This window comes from Rhinolophus ferrumequinum, chromosome 18 (assembly GCF_004115265.2).
Source record: "Rhinolophus ferrumequinum isolate MPI-CBG mRhiFer1 chromosome 18, mRhiFer1_v1.p, whole genome shotgun sequence".
Classification (NCBI taxonomy): Eukaryota; Metazoa; Chordata; class Mammalia; order Chiroptera; family Rhinolophidae; genus Rhinolophus; species Rhinolophus ferrumequinum.
Window position 1 is genome coordinate 36471075 of NC_046301.1, and position 24115 is coordinate 36495189.

Genomic DNA, 24115 nt, shown 5'->3' on the forward strand with positions numbered 1-24115 from the left:
TAAGCATTTGGAAAGCGGGCTGTTATCTTGAAAGGTACAAGGATTGGGAATTTTTAAATTGAATACATAGGGTTACAGAATGAGTTAAAAGTGTACTTAACCAGAGAAGGGTGAATAAAACTTAGAAAATTAATGCTCTAAAGGATTTTATAAATCAACTAGCCCAAATCCCTCATTTCTTCAGGTGAGATCCAAAGTGACTCTCTCAAGGTCTTGGCCAAAATACTGAAGTATGCATCCTGCTTCCCATAGCATGCTCCCTTTTTAGAGGGCACAAGCCTCTCTAATTCATTGTTTTTTCCTAGTTCAGGACACAAGGAACCCAGTGTAAAATGAGGTAACGAAAGATTTAAGATGGGAAACAAGGAATTTCCTGAATCTGAACATTTTAATTACTCTCACTATCCAAATAATTCACTAGAAATTCATCTGTACAAGGAGCTGGGCTCTGTGTCCTCTAAGCTACAAGTATTGAAATAGGATATAAGCCATCGAAAGTATATTGAAAAGTGGAATTTTGATATTAGAAATAGCCCCATTTACTTAGATTTGGTGGTGGGGCAGGGAACCTCACATTCTGGCTGCCCTCTGAAAAATGGGCTTCAGGCAGAGGTAGGTCACCTTTGTTTCCTCTTAGCAGATACTGCTGGGAGCCATGAAGCCTTCCCAGCTTTAAGCAGCACCTCCATAGGTCCTGCCCAGGCAGCCACTGCCTCCATCTCTGCATTGCTGCCCAGGGCTTGGTGCCCTCAGGAAAGGTCTTCTCTCAACCTTGGGCTATTTACACCTCCAAAGGTGGCAGAGTTTCTGGAGACACTTAGAAGAATGCCTACTGCCAGTTTAATACCTGAGAATGCTTTACCTGTAAACACATAGTTCTGCATCTTGAAACCTACATTTAAAAAGAGGATACATTTAAAATCTTATCTAACAGGGATGACATAAAAGAGTTTTGGAGCAATTTTAGAGTTCCTTCTTATGTCGTCTACAATTGTGTGATTTTTTTTTTTTTTTGAGTTATGCCATTATAAGAAAACCTGCGCCTTCTAATCCAGAGGGCCCTTTTGAGCATAAAGTGTTATCAACCCCTTCCACCTTTCCCCGCCCAATTCACCCATGACTTTGAGGATAAATTAAAAACCCTTAATGTGACCATAAAGCCTTAAATGATGAGGCCCGTTTCTTGCTAGGTTACTTGCTAGGTTACAGGTGTGCCTGTCACCTTCTTTCAGTCTGAGCTCTGGACTCACTGGCTCTTGGGCGGCTCCTAGAGAAGCCACATTCCTTTAAGTCTCTAAGCCCTCCTCCCAAAGTACTTAGCACTGTCCTACTCAGCTTCACATTTCCTCCCACCTAAACATCACTTTCTCAGAGAATCCGTTTTTGGTTACACTTTGTCAGATCTACCACCTAGGATGGCAAACTTCCCTGGGAGACATCTACCACAACTATAATGAAATAATTTATTGTGTAATGGTGCCTGTCCCTTGACTAGAATAGCAGAAAGCAGAAAGCATTTGCTTTGCTCACGGCTGTACTCTCAGCATCTCTTAGCAGGATCTCCATAGATACTTTTGAATAAATGTATGGATGAAACTTAAATTGAGGAGAAAAAGTAAACATGTGCTTTACAAAAAGACTGTTTTCTAAAGGAATTCTCAGCGAGACTGATTCTAAGCTTCCTTACGTGTTTCAATTGCGATTGATCAAAATTCATTTTATATGAATTTTCAGGAATACTTCAATTGCATAAAATAAAGTACATGCAAGCATAAAGTTAATGACCAACTGAACACCTAGAGGTTACAGATTTACAGAACAAAGACGAAATAAAAAAGCATTGAGATATTCTTTTTTGTGCTGTTCAAGCATTGCTATGTCTCAGTGATATTTACCAGAAAAAATTTTAATCCAATGCCCTAAAGGTGTTCAGCTTTTCTTCTCTTGGAAAATGTCTTCCAAAAATGACAGTAGGCTCACATTTCATTGAAAGGAGCATTATAGCCTGGATGGTTCTGACATTATGAACGTGAAGAAAGCCATGAGGAAATGAGATGAGCTAGGCTGTAATATTGAATTTTCATCTGGTAGCATCTTACTTAAACAAAGACCTTCAACACATCTGTAAAATACATTTCGGTGAGGAATGGAAATCAGGAAATGACTCTGCTTTTGTCAAATAAAGGGAGTCAAAGGGTTACGTATTTGTTCTAAAAAAAAAAAAAAACCTCCAGTACAAATGGAAAAATTTTAAATTATTCATGATGATAATTACGATCCATTTTAATTCAATTTTACTAAGTGAAAGGTTTTTATTTGAGAGCATAAAATAAATTACTAAATTGGAAAATATTTTTGCTGGTGACAAATTCTATTTTTTGTGTTTTGTTTTTTTCTTTTTTTTCAACGATTACCTAAAAAGTACTTAATCACATCAATAGCTCCCACAAGTCAACCCTGTTTCATTCAAGTTCTTGGACATACTAAACACTTGGTTAAATACAAATAAAACCATTTTGTTTGCAGAAACTCATAAAAAGATGAGGCAGCAAGGATACTATGACTAAGTCCCTCGGGTAATAAAGGGACATTTTCATAAATGCTTTCCTTCCCAGTTTTTTGTTGTTGATGTCGTTGGGGGTGTGGAGGGAAGAGTCCAGTCTAACTAAACAGAAATCCAGCTTTTACCTTCTACATCACATGGTTTGGCTCACACAACTGATAGCAAAGAACTCTGGGCTCAATCAAGAAGATTAGATTCAGAGTAATTAAATGTAAGGCTTGTATAAATTTTTATAATGGATTTTTAAAAATTGTGAACTGTAGCATATAGAGAGAACTATACTTAAAATGTACAGTTTGAGTAATCATGAAATGAACCCGTGTACTCATTAAGTCTAAGAAATAAAATCTTACCGATATTTCAGAACTGTCCTGTATGCCTCCCCAATGGAATCTTCCTACTTCTGAGGTAATCATTCCTTTGTTTCTCGTTGTGTGCTTACCACAGATTTATGTATCCTTCAAAAATTTGTTCTTTAGTTTTTAGAAAATTGAGTGACAAGCACACATCTTGTTATGCAAAGAAAAGACAAACTTGCCTCTGTTAGACAAAAAGCTCCGAGGAACTATCCGGGGGCATAAAGTGGCTTCAATATCCCTGTAATTTTACAAAAGCCCCCACAGAGGTAATCAATGGGCAAGGTCATGAATGAGTCCTGGGAAATATTAGGGACTTCGCGGGGGAAATCTGCTTCGTGGGGCAAATCTGGAGGGGCTGAGTGTGGACAAGATCTGGGCAGACAGCAGGAACAGTTGGAAGAGTCTGTGTCTCCATACTTTTTCTCTAGTTCAACATGGCCAACTTCCAGATCTCAGCACAGGATCAAATCAGAACACTTCCATGGGGTGGACGATGGAGGGTGAAATGAGTGGTCTCAGCTGATCCAAGAGGCAATGCTTGGAGAGGAAAGCAGGACAGGCAAAGTAGAGGTAAGAATTTGGATGAGGCTTATGACCCTAGCATTCTGTCATCAAGGCAAAAGACGGAGCAGTGGCAACAAGCTTAGTGATGAAAGCACATGGTTCCAACATGGACTTTTCTCCGATTCCTGACATACGGCTGGTTACCTTCCTGGGGGTTCCCTTTGCCTCTCACTTGTGTTTGATCTCCTTTTTCTGGTACCCCACATCTTGTTCTTTCTGGATGAATTCTCTTGCTGTGGTGGAGCACATCCTGCATAAACGGTGTGAAGGAAAATCTTTGAGACCTTGAAATTTGAAAAATCCTGACAAATTATCATAATTGAATTGAAGGACTGGCTGGGTGTAGAATGCTTAGCTGGAGGTAATTTTACTTCAGAATTTTGAAGGCCTTGCTTCATTGTCTCTTTGTGTCTAGTATGACTGCTGAGAAGTCTTAAGTCATTCTGATCTTGTTAATTTGTATGTGACTTCATGTTTTCTCCCTGAACACTGGCAGAATCATCTCCTTGTCCTGGATATTCTGAATTTCACAACAATGCAAACTGCTGTACATTTATGTTCATACATCTTGCTCTCAGTGGGTCTTTTCAATCTGGAAATCGATATTCTTCAGTTTGGGGAACTTGAAAACAGTATTTCATTGATAATCTTTCCCCCTTCTTTGTTCTCTTCTCCGGAATCCCAATTATACATGTGTAGTCTATCTGGCAGGTTCTCTCAAGTCTCTGATTTTCTTTTCTCATTATCGCTTCTCTTGGTCTTTTTTGGCTTACTCTGTCAAACATTTCGTCAACTTTTATTTCTGCTACCAACTTTTTCATTCCAAGAACTTTTTATTTTCCAAGCATTCCTCCCCTCCTCCTCCCTTCTTACAGCTTTTTATTTTTACTTCTTGGAAGCACTGATTTTCTTGTCTCTCAGAGGAGAGTGTTTTTGTTTGTTTTTTACATTTTCTTTTCTTTGCAAGTGTGTTTTGTCCGAGTTGCTTTTTGGGGGAATTGCTTGTCTTCTTACGTATCATCCAAATAGAGATTTCTTTAAATGTCTTTCATCTCTTCTGATTGAAATGGTTGTGAGTTGATTAGAAGTTCTGAGCATGAGAGTGGAGCATGTCAACTTTGGCCTTCCCGTTACTGTAATCTAGATGGTCTCTTTGTTGGAGAAACTTCTATACCATCATGTATAGATTTTTTTTTTTTCATTTTTTTCTCTTGAGATGTTCAGGTTGCCCAGAAAAGAGTCCTTCAGTCTCTGCCAGGAGGAAAAGTTCACAGGCCAGCATTCTGGAAAGCTGTGCAGGAAGATGGCTGGGAGTAGGAGCATTCATCATTTATAATTCAAAGAGTCCTTTGGTTTTCTTTTTGGTACACACTTAAATGGGCCTTTCCCTTCTCTCCCCAGAGATTGAACCAAACTGTTTTGGTTCATGGAATGCTAGGTGTCTCTGTATTTTTTTTTATTTTTTTTTTTTGTGGTGCTCCAAAGCAAAATATATACCTAACAGCTTCATTTGTTAAGCAGTTATTTTGATCTTAACAAGTTAGTAACTGTATGAAAAAAGTATATATAAATGGAATGAAGAGAATTATTATTTGATTCCTAAATCACCACAATTACTTACTAATGGATGTGTGCCTCTGCTGGGTTCTGCATAACCCTTTTTGGAATCAGATGGGACACAGCCAACCTAATTTCATGTTCCACATTGATTTTCATGTGGTACCTGCTTTTTATCACACACTCATTGAAAATTCAGTTTCACAAAATATGATGTCATAGAAAAGAATGTTGAAACTCTGAACTACTTCAAGCTAGTCATTATGTCTATCAGATGTTGAGTATCATGTGTTCGCAAATAGAAATTACAAACATTACAGTACCTCAGTTAGTTTGGCGTGGCACCCCAGCGCACCCCTTTGTCACACAGTTTGGGAACCACAGGTTTTATATAGTCCTCTTTTGTTTAACCCACAATCTTAACCAGGACTTGCATTAAGTTTTTAACTATGTACAATCTGCTGGGATCTTAACAAACATCCTCACCACTGCCCTCCTGCAACCTAGCACTTTGTTACATTTAACAAAGTATAATTTACTTCACATTCTGAATCACAGAATCAAAACATGGACTCGACTGTATAAGATCTAGGATAGTGGGTGGCATTGGTTAGCAGAGATTCATATTAAAAGTAGGAGGCACCAGACTTTTATATGCATAATTCCCCAACCAGTAAGACACTTTTTATATTTTTGATTTTGCATGCCATTAGATAATGCTATAAAAGTAACTCCGTACAATTTGTGCTTGTTTTCAGATGGCTAAGGGCCTGAGTATTAACAGCTGTCAAATGAGTACTCTGCGGACACTGCCCACCCTATTCCCCTAGACTAGTCTTTCAAGGATCCAATCAGTGACAAGTCAGAATGTCAAAGAAGAGAGCCAGGGCAGGTAACATGACAAATGGATGTTGTTCTTAAGTAAGCTGACTAGCTATTAATTCACAAAACAGTCTGAAAAGATTTGTGATGCAAGCTGACTTCTGTCTAGACAGAGAAGGGAGTGTAAAACATATTAGACAGATGCAACACAGTAGTGACAAGAAAAACCTGTTTCAGTTGCACAAATGCATTGGGAGAGAATCTGTTAGTTCCTTCTTTATCTAAATATCTAATCCCTAACGAAGCTACATCTAGGTAGTAGTGAATTTCAATTTTATTTCTAGAACTTTAATATATCTTACACATGAATGAGAAAAGGAAGGAGAGTGAAGAGAGAGAAGAGATAAAAAGAATGAGGGAGAGAAATGTAGAAACAGAGGAAGAGAGGGAGGGAAGAAGGAAGAGAGGGGGGAGATAGAGATGGAGAGATAGAGACACAGAGAGAGAGAGAGTGAGAGAAAGAGAGAGAGGGATAGAAAGAGAGAAAGAAAGATTGAGCGCCAGACAGAGAGGACAGAGCAACAGTGAATATGTCAGAGGAAGGGAAGAGGGTAATAAAATCCAAATGCTTAAATATGTTCCTGAATTTCAAAGGCTATTTATGTTTTAGCATTTGGAAAACATCACTGGCCTAGTCCTATAAAATTTATCTCTTGCCTCAGATGTATTGTAGTCATGTCTGTTTTTCTCCTTCCCACGTAACAGTGGCTAAAAAACAACTATCAGGAAAGCTGGTTCCTACATATATTTTACATAGTTGAATAGTTCAGTGGTCTACTGGATCTAACAGTCAATCAGATCACTAAAGAAAACAGTTCAAAATATATTTTGTTTTTACCCCTTACAATGTCAGTGGTCAAATTCAAGATCAATATGAGGAAAACATTTGGCTACTAGTAAAAGAATCATAATCATACCTAGTTTTGTCAGGCATGTCAAAACATTGTTTAAATACAAATAGGTTTTAACATTTGCTTGTTCTGAAGTTCTTACTCATAACAACTCACATAAGCAGTCACTTGAATAGTCACTCAGGTGTTTCAAGTTTTGTTTAAAAGTTATGATCATGGATTTAATGCCATATGCCAGTGGTAGGTTTCCTGAAGCATAGCATTTTAATGCTCCACTACAAAAGTGAAAGGAGCCATCCTAATAATGTTGTGGTAAATATAATAGTGTCATGGAGAAATCATCAAAGGTCAGGGAAAACTAGTTGTATTTTGTTTTGAATGGCTCCTGAATATAGTATATGTTTTTTATTGACAGATTTGCTTAAAATATTACTCTTCCAAGAAATATTTGTTCTCAGCAAATGTTATTTTTTGTGGTTGGAATAAAGGAGTCTGTTTTCTTAAATGTTTTCAGATCTAACAAAAGGGAAAAGAAAATTCCATAGACATAAGAGAGGGGAAACTTTCTTATACAATGCTAGGATATGTGGTTTCAAAGGAAGGTTTTCCGTACCTTTTCTTCATGATTTTGCCACATTACAACAAAAGGCAATTAAGTAAGTTCTAGAGGTCATATTATTCCATGGAGTGGCTGAGGGTTAAGTTTATTAAATACTTCACGATCAAAACTATACTCTCGCAGCGAAACAGCAAACCATAACTGAAACAGGAGTAGATGTGGTGTGAGGTAAGGGGGGGTGGGATGGAGGAGGGGAGATGCCGGAGATGTTTGTATTCTCCCTCCTTACCCACATTTATTCCTTCTTTGCAAGTACATTGAGTGTTTACGACTTTCAAAGATGTACACACTCAAAAACTAAGCGATGCAGTTTCTCATCAGTGTTTTGAATTTTGTGGCGATGGCCAGTTTATGATTTTCCAACATAGCACAGATCACAGGAGACATTTCATGAATCATCATCACCTCTGTAGGTGAGGACAATGAATAACAAGATGATGAAAAAAAAGTTGCATGAATTCACGCAGAATCCAAACTTGCAACATCAAAAACAGCCATAATCCATTCCAGTAGTACTGCTTTTAGAATTTTTGGCCCAAGGTTTTAATTTTATTTTTATATACAGCATCAGAAGACATAAATTGCTCTACAGATTTGCTCATATAAACTTTCTAGCAGATAAAAGGGTATTTGGTTCCTATTTTTCTTTTTCTTTCCTCCTTTATGTATGTAATTATGTGTGTGTGTGTGTATGTATGTATGTATAGAAAATAGTAAATGCAAACGATATGCCCTAATTCCCTATAGGATTTCCATATTAGCTCTTGCAGTAGATTGAGTCTCAGCAGTTTCAAGTATCAGGGAACTAGCATTATGCAACTTTATACAAAGACATATCACAGACAAAATATGAAGTTGTATATTTCCATGGTTTGGAAAATGATTACAGTATTTGATGTGGTGACTGACACATTAAGTAGGGTGACATGCTCTAGTTGCAACTCATGACAAGAAGGCAGTAGATTAATTCCAGCTGTTCCCTAAGGAGGCAACTCAGCATCCTTTAAGCTTTCGATGCTAACAGGATCGCCCTCTGCTTTTAATGGCCCAATACTTAGATGTGAAAGGTTCAGGACTGACTGCAATAACCTGACCTGCAGTATCCCACAGAGAACACTCAAGTTCCAAAGAAGGGAGAGAACAAGGTCATGGCTCTGAGGGGACATGTATGGCAGGATCTGCTTGATGCTGAAGCAGAGACACACATCTGTCTGTCTACCCTTTGGCAACAAGTGAAACTGGTGACTTTGATGATGAGAAAAATACAAAAGACAGTGGTCCCAAGGAGGACGTACTATGAAATACGTAGACAAAAAAAATCCTGTTTCCTTTATATACATCATTTCAGTCCCTGAGTAGTCATAAACATACAAGAAGTCTGAAGCAGGAAAACAGTTGGACCCAATGCTTCTGGATAACACAGCACTCTGATGAGGTCAAAAAACCTGGTAATTAAGTGAGATCCTAGGGCAAGATGACTTTCTTCATGCTTGTGGGATAGTAAAATTTTATGGCTTAGGGCACATAAATGAGAAATGCCTGGTGGTCAATGTTGCTTATATTTCTGAGCTGCTCTCACGTGAGACACATTTCTACGCTGGGGAGTCTAGCTGTTAGTGGGTTTTGGTCAGTAAAAGTATGCAGCAGATTGTTCGTTTCTACTGGAATTTTAGGAGGATGTTTTTTCATCATTAGCTTGGTTTGCTTTCTGAGTATAAAAGACTATATTTTAAAAAGCCGTAAGTCACTGAGGTTGACCTCCTTGTCTGAATGGAACTTAATGTTTTACTAATAAAGAAGTTGATGTAAAATGCAGTGTACAGACCCCGTGATAAAGAAGATATTGTCTTTAAGGAGGTTTCACATTTCCAGGGAACTGCAAAAACATTGTTCAGCTTATGGCTTTGAAACAGAAACAAAGAACTATTGAATTAAAACCCCTAAGATACATTACCAAAAAAAAAAAAGAAAGAAAGAAAAAAGCTTCTTACCAGGTTCAGCTGTAGATCTAGGTTCTGTTTGCCATACGAGAAAAAAGTAAATAAAAACAGAGTATTAGAATCGGTTCCATTAATAATAAATCTACCTAACTTTTTCTATTATGTTATCTAGGACATGTCTGCAGAAATGTTGTAGACAAACTCCACAATACCAAAAAAAATAAAGTGATAGATCAATTTATATTCCTATAAATACAGAAACTCAAGTTCCAGTAACAACCTAAACCGCCAATCATAGGTCTTATAGGAAGCTCACGAGCCTCCTAAAATCATTTGCCCAACTTTGAGTTCAAATGTATATGTGCATTTATTTTTCTGAAGAAAGAATATGTAATTTTCATTAGAGTTTCAAAGGGCTCCACAGGGGAGCAGCCCGGCTTTAATTTACTCAACCCCTCATATGGGCAGATTATCTCGTCTCACCTCTCTTTGCAGATAGAAATCAATTCATTTGAATGACCAAACCCTTTTTGGTTTTTCTGAAGCTTGAAAGAAGACATGGTTAGATTGGGAGAATGGGCCTCTCCTTACTTTTCTGTAGAATTCTGAAGTCTGGAGAGTCCTGGATTTCACTGCCTTGTCGGAACCACTTGACTTGCAATGGGGGTGCTCCCCGGACCCTGCACTCTAGAACCACCACCTGGCCTTCTGATGCTGCTATGTTTTGCAGTTCCTGAAATTCAAGGAAAACACTGTCCATCAGACTTTGGTGTGTTCTTACACAATTTCACAACAGAGAATAAAACTTCCAAATTTTAGAGGAAAAAAAGACGCAAAACTTGCATCATAAAAAAATTATGGTCAGGATAAACACCTTTAAATCCATTGCTCATCAGCTATTCATAATCTCCATGCAATGAAATTAGTAAGGTTTACCAAGGGCCTGTAGAAATTTTGGGCCTGTCTGCAAATGTATTGATTCTTGTACTTATGGAATTTTATGGTAACAACTGTTCCCTTTCTTTATCTACATTTAAAAGTAAGCTGGTGGAACGCAAACTTCTTAAAACAATTACACACCATACGAATGTCGATTCCTATGAAAACCAGACAGAAAGAGAGAGCAAAAAGACGTACATTTGTTTTCACTTGCACCAACATTTTCATGTACTCCCCCACCACCTATGTCAAGTTTATTAAGATAAGGGGTTTTAGTATTTTCTCGTTTTAAGGTTCTGAGTAAAATAACAAAACATGCAGCATGTCTCCCTTCTTGAACTTCATTTCCTCTTCCCTTGCTATTATCCTGTTGCCTCCCACCCGCTCCAACACCAGACCAATAAATTTTTACAATCCAACCAATTAGAAATTAATTTGGCTTCATAGATGCAAAGGGGTACAGCTTTTATACTTGTCTTTAAACATCAAAAGAGTAATAGTTCCCTTACATATCCATCCTTGCCTTCCTTCCTCCTCCTGGATTATTTAGCAAGAAGGCCTACTTATTACACTTTTTGACTGTTTAAACTTCTGAGGCTAGAGTATTGGATCTGATATAGGTTATGCGGAACTCTTAAAAATGCGGAACTCTTAAAACAATTCAACTATGGTAAAGTAATTCACCTCTACGTAGATCAAAAGCAAACAAATTCACATTAGGAAGTGTGTGTTTCTTTGTTTTCTTGGTTTGTTTGTGTTATTGTGTTTTCATTATCTGAAAAGATAACAAGGCTGTGCTGGGAAAAACAAATCCTGCAGCAAATGGCCTTTGGTGCTAAAGTTCTGTGGAAATTCTGAAAGTTGATGATGTTGGCAGAACTCTAAAATTCTACCGTGACGTGTGAAGTCTGCGAAGGCATTTGGTAGGACTCTGGTGGTTAAGAATGTCATCGAGTAAAAATGTTAAGGTAATTAGCTACTTCTGACCACCTTCTTTCTCCTTCCTTATTCTTAAATATAGAAAGCGTCTGGTTTTAAATTGACTTTTACTTTATGACTAGGTCCAGAAAGCTAAATTAATGGGTCAGAGCAGGAAAAGCGTCGCTCATGTGGCCTGGCTTGTGTGGATTAATTATTAAACGCCTCCAGGCTTGTCCAGGAAGCCATTCACGGTAGATTACAAGCGGTACACAAATATTTTCATGTGTGAGCTTACAGGCACCAAAGGAGTCTCTGATTTGTTCCTAGAATTACACGTTTTGTTCAAATGTTAGAAAGTCAGCAATGCAGGAAACAGGTACATGCCAAAGATTTTAGGCACTCAAAACTTCATAGTTATTCCAAGATTACAATTTGGCTCCTCAAGCGGCAAATTTTTTTATCTTGGCAAAAGCCATAGCTAAACACAGTTAGCCATTAGGAGAAGCTGCAGGGACATAAAGAGAAGCACTGTAGGAGACAGCCAACCTTTAGAGGTGGCATTTGGCAATCTGGATCATCCATTCAGGGTAGGATTTGGCATCCCTGGGTGTTTTAGTGTCCATCTAAGGGTATCTCTTGGCATACATCAAATCCACGTGATATTGCGATCCCTTAGCGGGGTCAAACTGTTAGGGAAGGAATGCCACATTAGCTAGTTGTTCTCCTGGCCTGTGTGTCCAACTCCCTACAGTCCACACCAGCTCTGCTGCCCCAGCTAAGTCTGCAGGTAGAAGCACTGGTCTGTCTCTGACGAGCTGTGAAACTTGGGAATCTTTCCCAGAATAGTACGAGAAAATAGATGGAAACGCCCCTCGGACTGGCAGAGCCCACCTACCACCCACTGTCAACCATCATGCCCAAGAGAAAGGCCAAGGAAGATGCTCAAGCTGAGAGAGCAAAGGCTCACCTGAGTTACAGAGATGGGCAGATTTATTTTCTAAACCTGCCCTTCCAATAACCATAGTTCAGGCCCACAAAGGACCCTGTGAAGCATGGAGCCAAGCTGCCCAAAGGCGAAAAGGGGAAAGGGAAAGGAAAGCAGATGCAAGCAAAGAAGGAAACAACCCTGCAGAAAACAGATGCTCCACAGTCCAGACACAGAAAGTGGAGGGGCTGGTGACGCCCAGTGAGGTATGCTCTGGGCTTCCTGTCATTCAACAGTTGAGATTTTTAAAAATCAACTTCAGTAAAAATGTAGGATTTTGTTTTACATTACTTTTTATTAAGCTACATAGAATGCTGCATAGTTTTCTTTTGGAGAAAGGGGAATCACCACTAATAGAATGTCTTCATCTTAGGAGCTGGATTGCAGTGGATGAAACACAATTTTGTGTCTCGTGTTTGAGAAGTTCTCCTGGTGCCCAGGAGGAATTCTGTAACATTTCCACATGCCAGGCCACTGTGCTGAAGCCCTGTGGGGAGGGAAAGCACAATCTTACATCCTCTTTTCCTCCCCTGATGTCTCCAGCAAAGACTTTATTTGCTTAAACCAAGAGACGCATGGGGCACCCCCAAAATCAACTGCATCCTGGACTATACTACATCCGGTAACAGACTTTCTGGCCATGGTCTCGAGAAGCTGCTTGTGAAAATCTTTCAAACTGCATGTAAACATGAAGCGTCCACCTCTCTGCAAACGTTTACTGTTTTAAGCATCAAAGGACGACTTCATTGGCCATTACAGTGACACTGATTTGGGGAAGCTTTCACATGACTTTTTTTTTTTGGGGGGGGGTCGTTTATCCAGGATGGGACTTTCAAAGGCCACAGGCCTTTGTTCAAATTTGTTCAAATTTGAACAGTTGTCAGCTGTTGTAATTTGTTCCCTGTGTCCTCTGTTTATGAAAAGATCTTCACTAAAGCTGGATACAGGCTGGCTTAGAAAAAACTCAATTCCCTACATGAACATCATTAAGATGCTCTCTTTCTACAGCCTCGCAGAAGTTTTATAGATTTGCTTAGCACATTTGTCTTTAGTTTACTTGGAATTAATTTTTGTGAAAACACGTGAGGTAGGAGTCTGGTATTTTTCACCTCTGCTGAAGAACTCATTCTTCTACCCAGTGGTCTGTAGGTTTCTGTGGGAACTGGAGAATCTGTAGGCTCTATGCTGATTACTTGTCAATTTGTCCAGCCTTGTGCCAGCTCGCTACTATCCTAATGCTACACCTTCAGAAAGTCTTGGTATCTCAGAGGACACAACCCTCCCTTGCCCTAACACCACCTTATTTTTTTTCTTCAGGAGTCTTCCCGCTGTTCTTAGCCATGTTTTTCTTCCACTAGATTTTTAGAATCAAATTGCAAAGTCCAATATCAAAGAAATTAATAAAAACAAGAAAACTGTTGGAATTTTAGCTATATTTGCATTCAATCTATAGATTAATCTAGGAGTCACAACTTCTTTGCAGTCCATAATCATGGTACACATCTTGATTTATTTTTGACTTTTTTTTAAATTTTGTTTTCAGGTGTACAAAACAATGTAATAGACATTTACACCCCTCACAAAGTGGTAACCCCCTTCCCCATTTGTGATTTTAAATGTCTTTCAATAAAGTTTTATAATTCTCTCCAAAGAAAGGGAGGTGGGGAAAAGAAATGCCAAATGGAACCATTCCTGATTTCAGCAGTTGACCAATGAAATGAATTTCATTTAGCATGGCCATGCAAAATACCAACTTAGAACAAATTGAAAAATCAGTCATTTAAAACAAACAAAAAAAATTTTCTACAAAACCTGCCAGTTCTCCCAAGCAATTACCTACTCAGAATTTTGTCATTTTTTTTTCCTACCTATCTTGGCTTTCCCACTCTATTTAAAGCTCTAGCAGGTCACTGACCACGCCCACATTTCTCAGACCCTTCACAAGATTATAGTCACATAGCAACTGTTCAATAAATATCTACTTAGTCCCAAAGGTAATCATGATAGTCTGCCTACCAATCTGTTTGTTTTAATTTTTAAAGACTACTGCACGAAGCCAAATGGAATTTAAGCACCAAAGCAAATACAGAAAATGAGACCTGCAGATGTCAGACCTTTGTAAAAACAGGAGGAAAGTAGGCAGAAGTGGTTCCATCAGGTCTGCAGAGATACGAGGTTGGACTGTGAACCTGGAAAAGCAGAGACACATGGATCAAATTCCAAATATATACATTGCTGAAAAGATGGGCGAAAGAAACCTTTCATTATTAAGATCGCTCCACATGGATGAAACGAGTGAATGAAAGTATCTCCATATATCATTTTGCTGATCTATTCTTACAGCACAGACATTGTCTGCTTCCTTATTTCACATCTGTTACTCGTCTCTGTTCAAAAGCACATACAAGGTAAAAGTCCCCTGGTTCCTTAGGGAGTCACGAGCTTTTAAATGTTATCACCAAATGGATTTGTGTGGGAGGGACTTCCACAGGGGTATTTTTAAAAGCTCTCCCAGACATCGTATTTTATCTTTAAAATATAGTTTTGATTCCCTAAATAAAATGCCCAAGTTACCAGCAGTGGAGGGTAAATTACCAAACATCTACCTATCTTATTTTTAATTTTATTCTTTTTTGATATAGGCATATAGGAAATGAAGAAAAAAAGGAATATATTATTTTTTTCTTGATGTGCAAAAAACAAAGGGGCTGAAACGTTTACTGAAAGGCATTCATCACTGGAGAAAGATAAGGATTTCAGAGTAGTGAATGGACAATATTTCTCTGTGTACAGTCTTTTATTTTCAAACAGGCTGGATTTATTATTCACTTCTATATCAGCGATTACTAGTTTTTTAACCTAAGATAATGATAATCTGATACAATGTGTCTAAATTTTCCACATGACATCATCGAAGATGTTGGCAGAGTTATAGAGATGCACAGATGGTAATGGGACTTCCTCATTATCTTTGTAAGACTCATTCTAGGCTTGTTATTCAGGAGACCTGGGTCTTACTTTTCACTGTCTTTTTATGTCCAAAGAACATATGAACACTTACATAGTTTTTAGTCTGTGCCAGGCACTATTCTAAGTGTTACATGGAGATCGACTCACTGAATCCTCATGACAATCCTGTGAGATAGATGGTATTATTTTCATTTTCCAGATAAAGAAAAGTAGGCACCGAGAAGTCATATCACTTGCTCAAGGTCTCTTAGTTCGTCGGTGGTGGAGCTGGGATTCAAATCGAGGCAGGATGAATCCAGAGACTTAACCTTGATGTCACCTTGCCAACATACAGTAAAGCAATGGAATTCCTCTGAGCACTTCATTCTCCCGATGATACAAGTGGGGTATATTACTTTCCATTCAGTGTTCCTATCACATTTAAACCATTTTAAAATGTACTGTTTACATCATTATGGCATTTACATATTTAGATGCAGGCGTGTCTTTCTGCTTTTATGCTTTTGTGTTACACCTTAATGTATTCTATCATATTCCAGAAGTGCTTCCCATGTATTAATTCCTGTTTCCCATGTATAGTTTATAAACTCTTTGGGAATGGAGCGGGTTACATGTTTTTTTTTTTTCCCACCATGAAATTCCTAGCACAATGCTCAGCATTCGTTAACTAATTATCAACACTTACATATCAAACACCCCCCAAAATCCATTGATTTAATCAGAAAATTTCTATACATTCCACTCTAGGGTTTTTGATGAAATATCGATTATATATGCTATTCCCAAATAACTTACACTGGTTGGTTCTTTTCAACTTTCTGAACTCAAACATCTTTACTAGATGCATATTCCATATACCACAGAGTACATGACACACATTAGTTACCAAAATACCTATGAATGCGCAATAGATAGAGGGTCCGGTGATGCTCACAAAATACACTTAACATCCTCCTGAGTGAGGAATGAGTTTACAGTTCAAGCCTTTGGAGACTGCTGTATTTCAAGATACTCTTCATAGCAGAAAGGCAAAGTAACATATTTGGGTTAGAGACATTTAGATTTTAATATTTTTCACTATTTTTTTTTAAACTTCATGTTGCTTGTGTTTGCAAAATAAACTCATTACAACTTCTTCCCCATAGTTTGTACTGTTGTCCTTTCTTGGACAAAGCAGTCTTACAGTGAAATAAAAGGATAAAAATGCATGGTGAAGTCAAGGAACTTGAACTGTTTTTTTCTTTTTATCTGTTTAGTGCTTAGAGGATGAGAAAACTTTTGTTGGTATGTGGACTTCTCTTGTCTTCTCATTTGTTGAAATGAGCTAATATATGTGGCTAAACGGAAGGGAGCACATATGGGGGAGAATAATCAAACAGTCAATAGCTAAAACAGACAGCTTTTTATCAGATCGTTGGCTATTAGCGAAGTTCCGAAGGGAAATACAGATTTTGACTATCTGGTGGTGTTCCATTAAAGATTCTTTTTAGTGGATTAAAATGAAGAACTTCACTGACCATTTTCTTTTCTCCGAGTTGTTTCCACTTGGAAATGATTCCAAGGGTGTGGACTAGTTGAACTGAAAGCTATATTCTTTAAACCAAGAAGTTTGCTAATGAGCTTAACTCCTTATGGGTGCTGGTCCAAGACACATTTACCTGTTGAACAGGAACAGACAATGGCTGAATCACAGCTGTGGTCACTCCGGTCTTTGGAGATGATGACCCTATTGTCAGGGAAACAGAAGTTGTTTTCTTTTGAGCTCTGGAAAATAGGGAGACACGTGTTCGGTCAGAAATTTTTTTTAAAACAGGAATTATTCTTTAAAACATTTCCACAGAACCGCCCCGTTTATTTTTGTGTACTTAATCCACTTCAACTATAAGTGCTCCAGAAACGAGAAGAGTCAGAATAGCTCTAGTCAGTACATACATAGAATGGACCGAATAGATATTAGCGAAGTAAACACATAGGTAGAATAAAAGTCACTGTATGTAACACAGCTATTATCAGAGAACCTCAAGTACTGAACTTAAAAATCCTAAAAGAAAATACTTAGAAAAAGTCCAATCTTTAGCAGTAAGCAGATATTTGAAATCTTTAGGGTTGGGGTTCTATATTTAATTCAAAGTTTGGGCTGTCTATTTTAAGTCTAGCAGCTGTTCTTTGTTCTAGTTTCTTATTTTGTTGAGAGTGTCTTGGAATTTTTGTCTTTTCTTAGTGCATAAAAGTAAGGTGTAGAGAAAGGTTAAGAAGAGTTGGTTTCTAGGCCCAGTTCTGCTAAGTTGCTGGCTGTGTAGTCTCAAGCAAGTCATGCAACTTCACTAAAATGAAAGGCGGGAGAGTACATATGTGATTTTATTAAGGTCCCTTTAGCATTAATATTTGGTGATTAATTGATATTGAATGGATATAATTGTTACGTATATAACATGTAGCATATCAAAGGAATTTATTATCACGGTCTCAATATTTATAGAGTTTTCCATAAAATCTAGCAGGTTTTATTTGACTTTTGCAAAATATTAAGATATTAACATTTTACTAATAATCCATGTCTTTGTAGGAAGAACTACACTTTGATGGATTTTCATGACAACATCTAACTGGAAATAGACTTTATCCAAATAGAAACCTCTTTCTGGCCCAATAAGATATTTTCCAATTTGTATAAATAAATTGATCCTCATTTACATTTTCACATGAATTTTCTCTCAACGTGACCATTCTTTTTATATATTTATAAATGGTTAGTTGTCTTTGAAATTAACATTGTATCTGGTTACATTTTGGCATATCAATGATGAAATGCAGACTTCAAGTTCAAATTCATAAGTTAAAAATTGTGGTTCAAGTACTGATCTTTGATTAACATCAGTTGACCTCTTCCTTCAGAGCAAAACACACGTGTCTTCATACCCCAACAATTCTGCTAACATTCTTTGCTATATAACTGATATTTAAAGGATCATAGGTACTTACTGTGGCATAGCTCCAGGTTTTGATTTGAAAGCTAAATTTTCACTGTCAGAATCTGATGAACTGGCACCTGAGTCAAAAATAATAATAAAGTTAAGATGTAAGTAGTATCTATAAATTGCTTCAAAGAGTCTTGTTCTTCATTCTTAAACAATAACATATAAAGTCTTATTTTGAAATAGAGAACAGTTCAGACCAATTTTACTTGGACTGAGTCTTTCAAAAATCATTTTTAAAAAAGGAACTATGAAAACTTTCTTCAAAGCAACATGGTTTTAACGCCAGATTATTAGTTTCATTTCTATCAATGGCTGTTATCACAACCATATTTTTCAATGGCTTATAAACTATGAAATGAATTTGTGTGTGTCTGTGTGCAAAACATCCATCATTTTAAACTTGAAACCTTTCCTAGGAGATTACTTTCCCAGGTGTGGGTTATTAGTATCTTCATTACTCATTAATTAGGAAATGCTTTCTGACTCTTTGATAAACTAGAACACGACAGTGGCTTCATTCTTGAATGAGAGGGTCTCTGGTTTTGGATCATGTCTCTCCAAGTTCATTTGCCTCATTACTGTTCTTGAATTAAGGGTCAGATTATTAGTTAAAATGCAAACTGGTCTCACATTTTAGGTCTATGGCCATACCACTTTGAACGCACCCGATCTTGTCTGTTCTCACATTTTAATGCTTATGTATTTTGTGAAAAGAGATTTTAAATGACATTTAAAATAACGGTGATGGTTAGAAGTATATTGTTGATACTTCTTTTATGAAACATTGACCTTGATGTAAATTATCTATTTAAAAATATTTTAATATAAAATAATACATGCTTACAGAAAAGGAACCAAATAGCACAGAATTGTGTGATAGAATAGTAAAAACCAGTGGATACCTTCCCTAATGCCATTCAGCACATGTTAATAGTCTGGTATGTATATTTCAGATATATTTCATGTATCAACATACATATATTTATGTACATATTTACATAAATGGAATCACACTATATGTACTCTTTGCAATTAGTTATTTTTGCTTATCAGTACATTTAGAAAACATGCATTTACTTCATTCTCTTGGATGGCTGCCTAGTGTTCCTGCCTGTGACTATAATATGTTTCTCCAGCCTTTATTGATGTTGAAACAATCATGTTTAGGTAACTCTGCTGGAATGTTGGCTGTCCCTTCCTATTTATTTCTATAACTACCACCTAGTGTAGGCTTTCTTCACCTGGTTCCTGGACTACCACAATAGAGTCTTATCTTGTCTTCCCATCTATCAAATTTGTCTTCAACCTATGTCAGATTAATTTTCCTATCTTCTAGAACCTCCTGCACTTCCACATCACATAACCCCGATCCAGAGAGTTGAACATACTCCCTGGTGTATATACTCCGTTAGGTAATGGGAACACAGCAGTAAACACATACACACACACACACACACACACACACACACACACGGAGCCCTGTCTTTGTGGAGATTACATTCTTTGGAGAACACAGACAATAGACAAGGCAAATAAATATGTGATATGGTGGTGAATGAAATGGAAAAATATAAAGCAGGATAGGGGCATTGGGGTAATGGGAATGCAGAGGGACGCAATTCCCTCTGCAAGGAAGGTGGCAAGGAAGGCTCCACCAAGATGGACACTTTAAATAAAGATCCAAAGATGGTAAGAGCTTTCCCGTCTTGGTCTTTCCCATGATTGTACCTTTAGTTATATTATTTGGATTTGTAGGAAGCTCTTACCCAGTCTTTTCTTGATATTTTATCTTTTAAGATCAGCCCACTTATTTTTCTGTGCTCTGTCTTCTCTGAACTCCCAGTCTTCTTGTTTACACTACTCACATCACTTATAATGTCGCATCTGCTAGAAAAGTATAAGTTCTTTGAGAACTGAAGTGGTGTTAAGAAGGGAACTGCCAATTTTTGAGTACTTACTATTTGCCTGGCAGTCTGCTCGGTGTTTTACAGCATTTAATTATTATAATAATGAACCTCACTCAGAAGTGAGTTATATCCAATTACAGATAAGAAAATTGAGGCACCAAGAGGTTAAGCAATTTGCATAGGTCACATAACCAAAAAGCATTGGCGACAGGATTGGCACTCGTGTCTTTTGAACTCGTGGCCCATGACCTCCCCCATACCCTACGACCTTCATGTGCTGTGCGTGTCTGCACTCCTCCTTAGCTTCATGCCGTGCTCACGGCAGGTCTTTTATTTCTCACCAGGATGAATGAATGGAACCAGGGAATTCCAAAGCTTGTTTGGGGCCAGGGAGTGAGTGAGCTGTGCAACTACAGAAGAGCAGCATTGTTGCGGGTAACAGTGGTGGGAGGCAAATCTAGAAACTCAGGGTAGAACCTGGAATAACAGGGCCAGAGTGTGGGGACTTTATATGTAGGCACTGAGGGTGGTGACTGGGAAATTAACTATGCAGGATGAACTGAGGGAGTAGGAGAAAATTAAAAAAACAAAAACAGAGCTAAACAAACAGCAAACCATCTAAAACAGGTGATAGACAAGGAGAAACTTAACCGTGATGAGGAGGTGGGGGAAGCAGAACAGGGGAAACAGAAAAAGCAGGAGACTTAGTTATCAGAAAGTCATGGGAACCTGAGAGAGATTGATTTTACTAGACTCATGAGCATGCTAAGGAGAGGGCTGGCAAAGTGTCTCTCAAAGTGGCCAGAAATTGGGGGAGAGAAATAGCTAGTTTCATCTGATTCCACACAATTAATTCATTAAAACAAAATCCCCTCAGATTACCTCTATTTAGAAAGCCATTCTTTTTTTCCCCACTCCTTTTTGCTCCTTTTTTCCAGCTGATTTGAACAGAAAGGTAAGGGATGAAGAATGTTGTGTCCCCTGAATAAGAATATATCGACTAGTGTTCGCACACCTGTCCAACCCTTGTGAAATCTCAATGTCACCTTCTGTCTCAGGTGTCAGCACAGCTCTTGCAGACAGTACCAGATCAAATCTCCCCATCTGTGCCAGCAAGATCCCTTCCCTCCCCTCAGGGCGACCCTTCCCTCCCTCTTCTCTTCTGCCTCCTCCCTTCAGTCATCTGCTTTGCACCTGCTGGTCAGGAATCAACACTCCTGTCTCAGGTTAACATTTTTCTCTGTATTTATCCAACCATCACTTTCAGTGTTTTATGTAGGCACCAATCTGAAAGAGGCACACATTCCAGTGCTTGCAATTACTATCTATCTGCTCATCAAATATGTACCTGCCTAAATGCTAACTGTATCTGTACTGTCACCCACAAAGAATAAAGGAATCAAATGCTGATGATCTTCTCTCTATTCTAGTGATGAAATGCAACAGGAAGTGTCGTAAACACAAGCCTCCTGTTTTGACTTTAGAAGGTGTTACCTTTTCAGTTTGAAAACTTACCCAATTTAATACTTCCTGGTGGGAAAAGGCCCACAAAAGGTACAATAGCAGAAACTAAAGAAAAAAAATCATTTCAAATAACACTACCCAGATACTTTGGAGTATATCCTTCTACAGTTTATCCCCATGTACAAATATAAATAAAAATATATTTTTAAAAGTAAGATGACAATTCTATAATAGTGTTTAATTCTTGCCCCCTCCACTTAATACGTTGGGAAATGCCTTTCCATGTCAATAACCAAATATGTACTTTATAATTTTCTAGTAGCTGCTCAAATTCACTTGTGTGGATTTACCTTAATTTTATCACTCCACTGTTAATGGATACAGTTATTTCCATGTTTTTAACATCTCTCCAGAAAGGTGTGTAAAACAGCAATATATCAAAATGTTCATTTCCCACACATTCATGAAATCGCTGTTTTAATTATTTTTATTTTTGTCAATCTGGTATCTTCCTTGATTAAAAAAAGCTGTAACTTCTGAAAGCAAATTAGATGTAAATCATATATAGCTTCCACCTCAGGAAACAGGAAGTCTTCCTGAAAGTAGATATAAACCATTAAAAAATTATATATACACATGTATGTGCGTATATGTATATTTAAACCCCTGAGTGACTTTAATGAATCTAGTCATGGAGTTCATCCTTTTGTACATGTGTTGCTTTTCAAAATTTAAGGACTAAATACACTCCACGCCCCATGTGTATTACTCATTTCTCTCCCTCCCTTCTTGCTCAGTTACTATAATTACCAGTATACAGCAATAATCATTCACCAAGTTCAAAACACATCAGTGCAAATCCTGTTGCCATTACTTTCTAGTTATATAACCTTAGGCAAATTACTTGACCGCTTGGTTCCTCAACAGTCTTTTAACCAAAAATAGGTTACATTTTAAAATACAAGGTTCAAAAGAATATACAGAGTGAAATATACACACAGGAAAAATATGGGAAAGATCAAAATATTAAAAGTGATTGACATAGGGTAGTAGAATTACACATGATTTTTATATTTTCTTGTTATTTATGTCTTTGATTTTTGAAAATGAAAATATGTTTTTATATTAGCAATGATAGCTCACACTATGGGTAGGCCCCACTCTAGGGGATTAAACTCATTCAATCCTTACAGCAATCTAATTTTCTCCATGAAGAGATGGAGAAACTGAATTATAGAGCCAGTGAATAACTGTTTAACGTCATGGAGCTAGTCAGAAAATATTATGCAAGAATGGCCAAAGCTGTGCATAGATTCCTTTAGCTTCTCTTACCACCTTTTCAAAATCCAGCAGAAGAAACCGAATGCTTAGAGAGCCTTCATCCTGCTGGGATCGACGGGAGCAATTACTCATATAACATTACATACAGCATGCTTCCAAGTGTCACTTAAAAGGGGCTCACGTTTTATCTGATTATTTGAAACACTGAGAATCTATAAATAAATATCAAACAGAATCTGCTAATGTGCATCATGTTTGAATATCCCTGCCCCTTCCCTACCTTTAAATGCCGCCCTGCCCTCCTCTCCATCAGACCCAACTCTTTATCCACAAGGTCCACTTTAATCTGCCTCCCTTTATCCCACATTTCAGAACTGCCATCCTGCTCTCTTTGGAGCTCCTAATGCTATAGTTACCTGTGCGATCTGCTTTGAAATCAGGAGGGGTGGCAGTCGTGGAAACCTGAGATGTCTGTATTTATTTCCTATGTTTATGTTTACCTTTCCTATTTACATCATTGAATTCTTGAGAGTATCTCTTCACCACCTAGTTCTGGAGGGTAATCCCCCTCACCGTCTAGCACGCACGTGAGCCTGATTCTGTTTCCTTTATCCTTTCCAAAGACTTTGCTCTCTATTTTATTTTCCCTCCCTTCTGCATGACGTATGTTTTCTCTCCTGGATTATTTTCATTAGCATATAAATATGCTCCATTAATTCTGGTATGAAAACAAACAAACTGCAAAAAAAAAAATCATCTTTCTTATACAACAATTCCACTTCTGGGTATTTATCCAAAGGGAACGAAAATACTAACTTGAGAACATATCTGCACCTCCACATTCATTGCAGTCTTATTTACAACAGCCAAGACATGGAAACACCCTAAGTATCCACAGATGGATGAATGGATAAAGAAAATGGGACATATATGTGTACACACAAACACACAAATGAAATATCATTCAGCCATAAAAATAAGAAAATCCTGCCATTTGCAATCACATAGATGGGCATTATGCTAAGTGAAATAAGTCAAAGAAAGACAGACACCATGAGTCCTCACTTATATGTACAATCTTAAAAAAAAAATAAAATAAAGTACAAACCCAAACTCGTAGATACAGAGAACAGATTGGTAGCTGCCAGAGGTGGGATGGGGAAAGGTTTGGAGGGGTAGTGAAATGGATGAAGGGGGTCAAAAAGTACAAACTTCCAGTTATAAAATAAGTCCTGGATATGTAATGTACAGCATAGCAACTATAGTTAATAATACTGTATTATACATTTGAAAGAGTAGATCTTAAAAGTTCTCATCACATGTTGAAAAAATATT

At 37.7% G+C, this 24115-nt stretch overlaps 1 protein-coding gene across 2 annotated transcripts in view; it reads right to left on the reverse strand.

Moving 5' to 3' along the window:
- Positions 1 to 24115, reverse strand: part of PALLD (palladin, cytoskeletal associated protein) — a 353019-nt gene that overhangs the window by 187727 nt on the left and 141177 nt on the right. For both annotated transcript variants that reach the window (XM_033134495.1, XM_033134494.1), the window contains exons 3-7: positions 18133 to 18199; positions 16809 to 16914; positions 14295 to 14369; positions 9927 to 10068; positions 9387 to 9410 (exon numbers count right to left, since the gene is read on the reverse strand). In XM_033134495.1, the coding sequence (XP_032990386.1) occupies positions 9387 to 9410; positions 9927 to 10068; positions 14295 to 14369; positions 16809 to 16914; positions 18133 to 18199 (414 nt within the window). The remainder of the gene's footprint in view (positions 1 to 9386; positions 9411 to 9926; positions 10069 to 14294; positions 14370 to 16808; positions 16915 to 18132; positions 18200 to 24115) is intronic.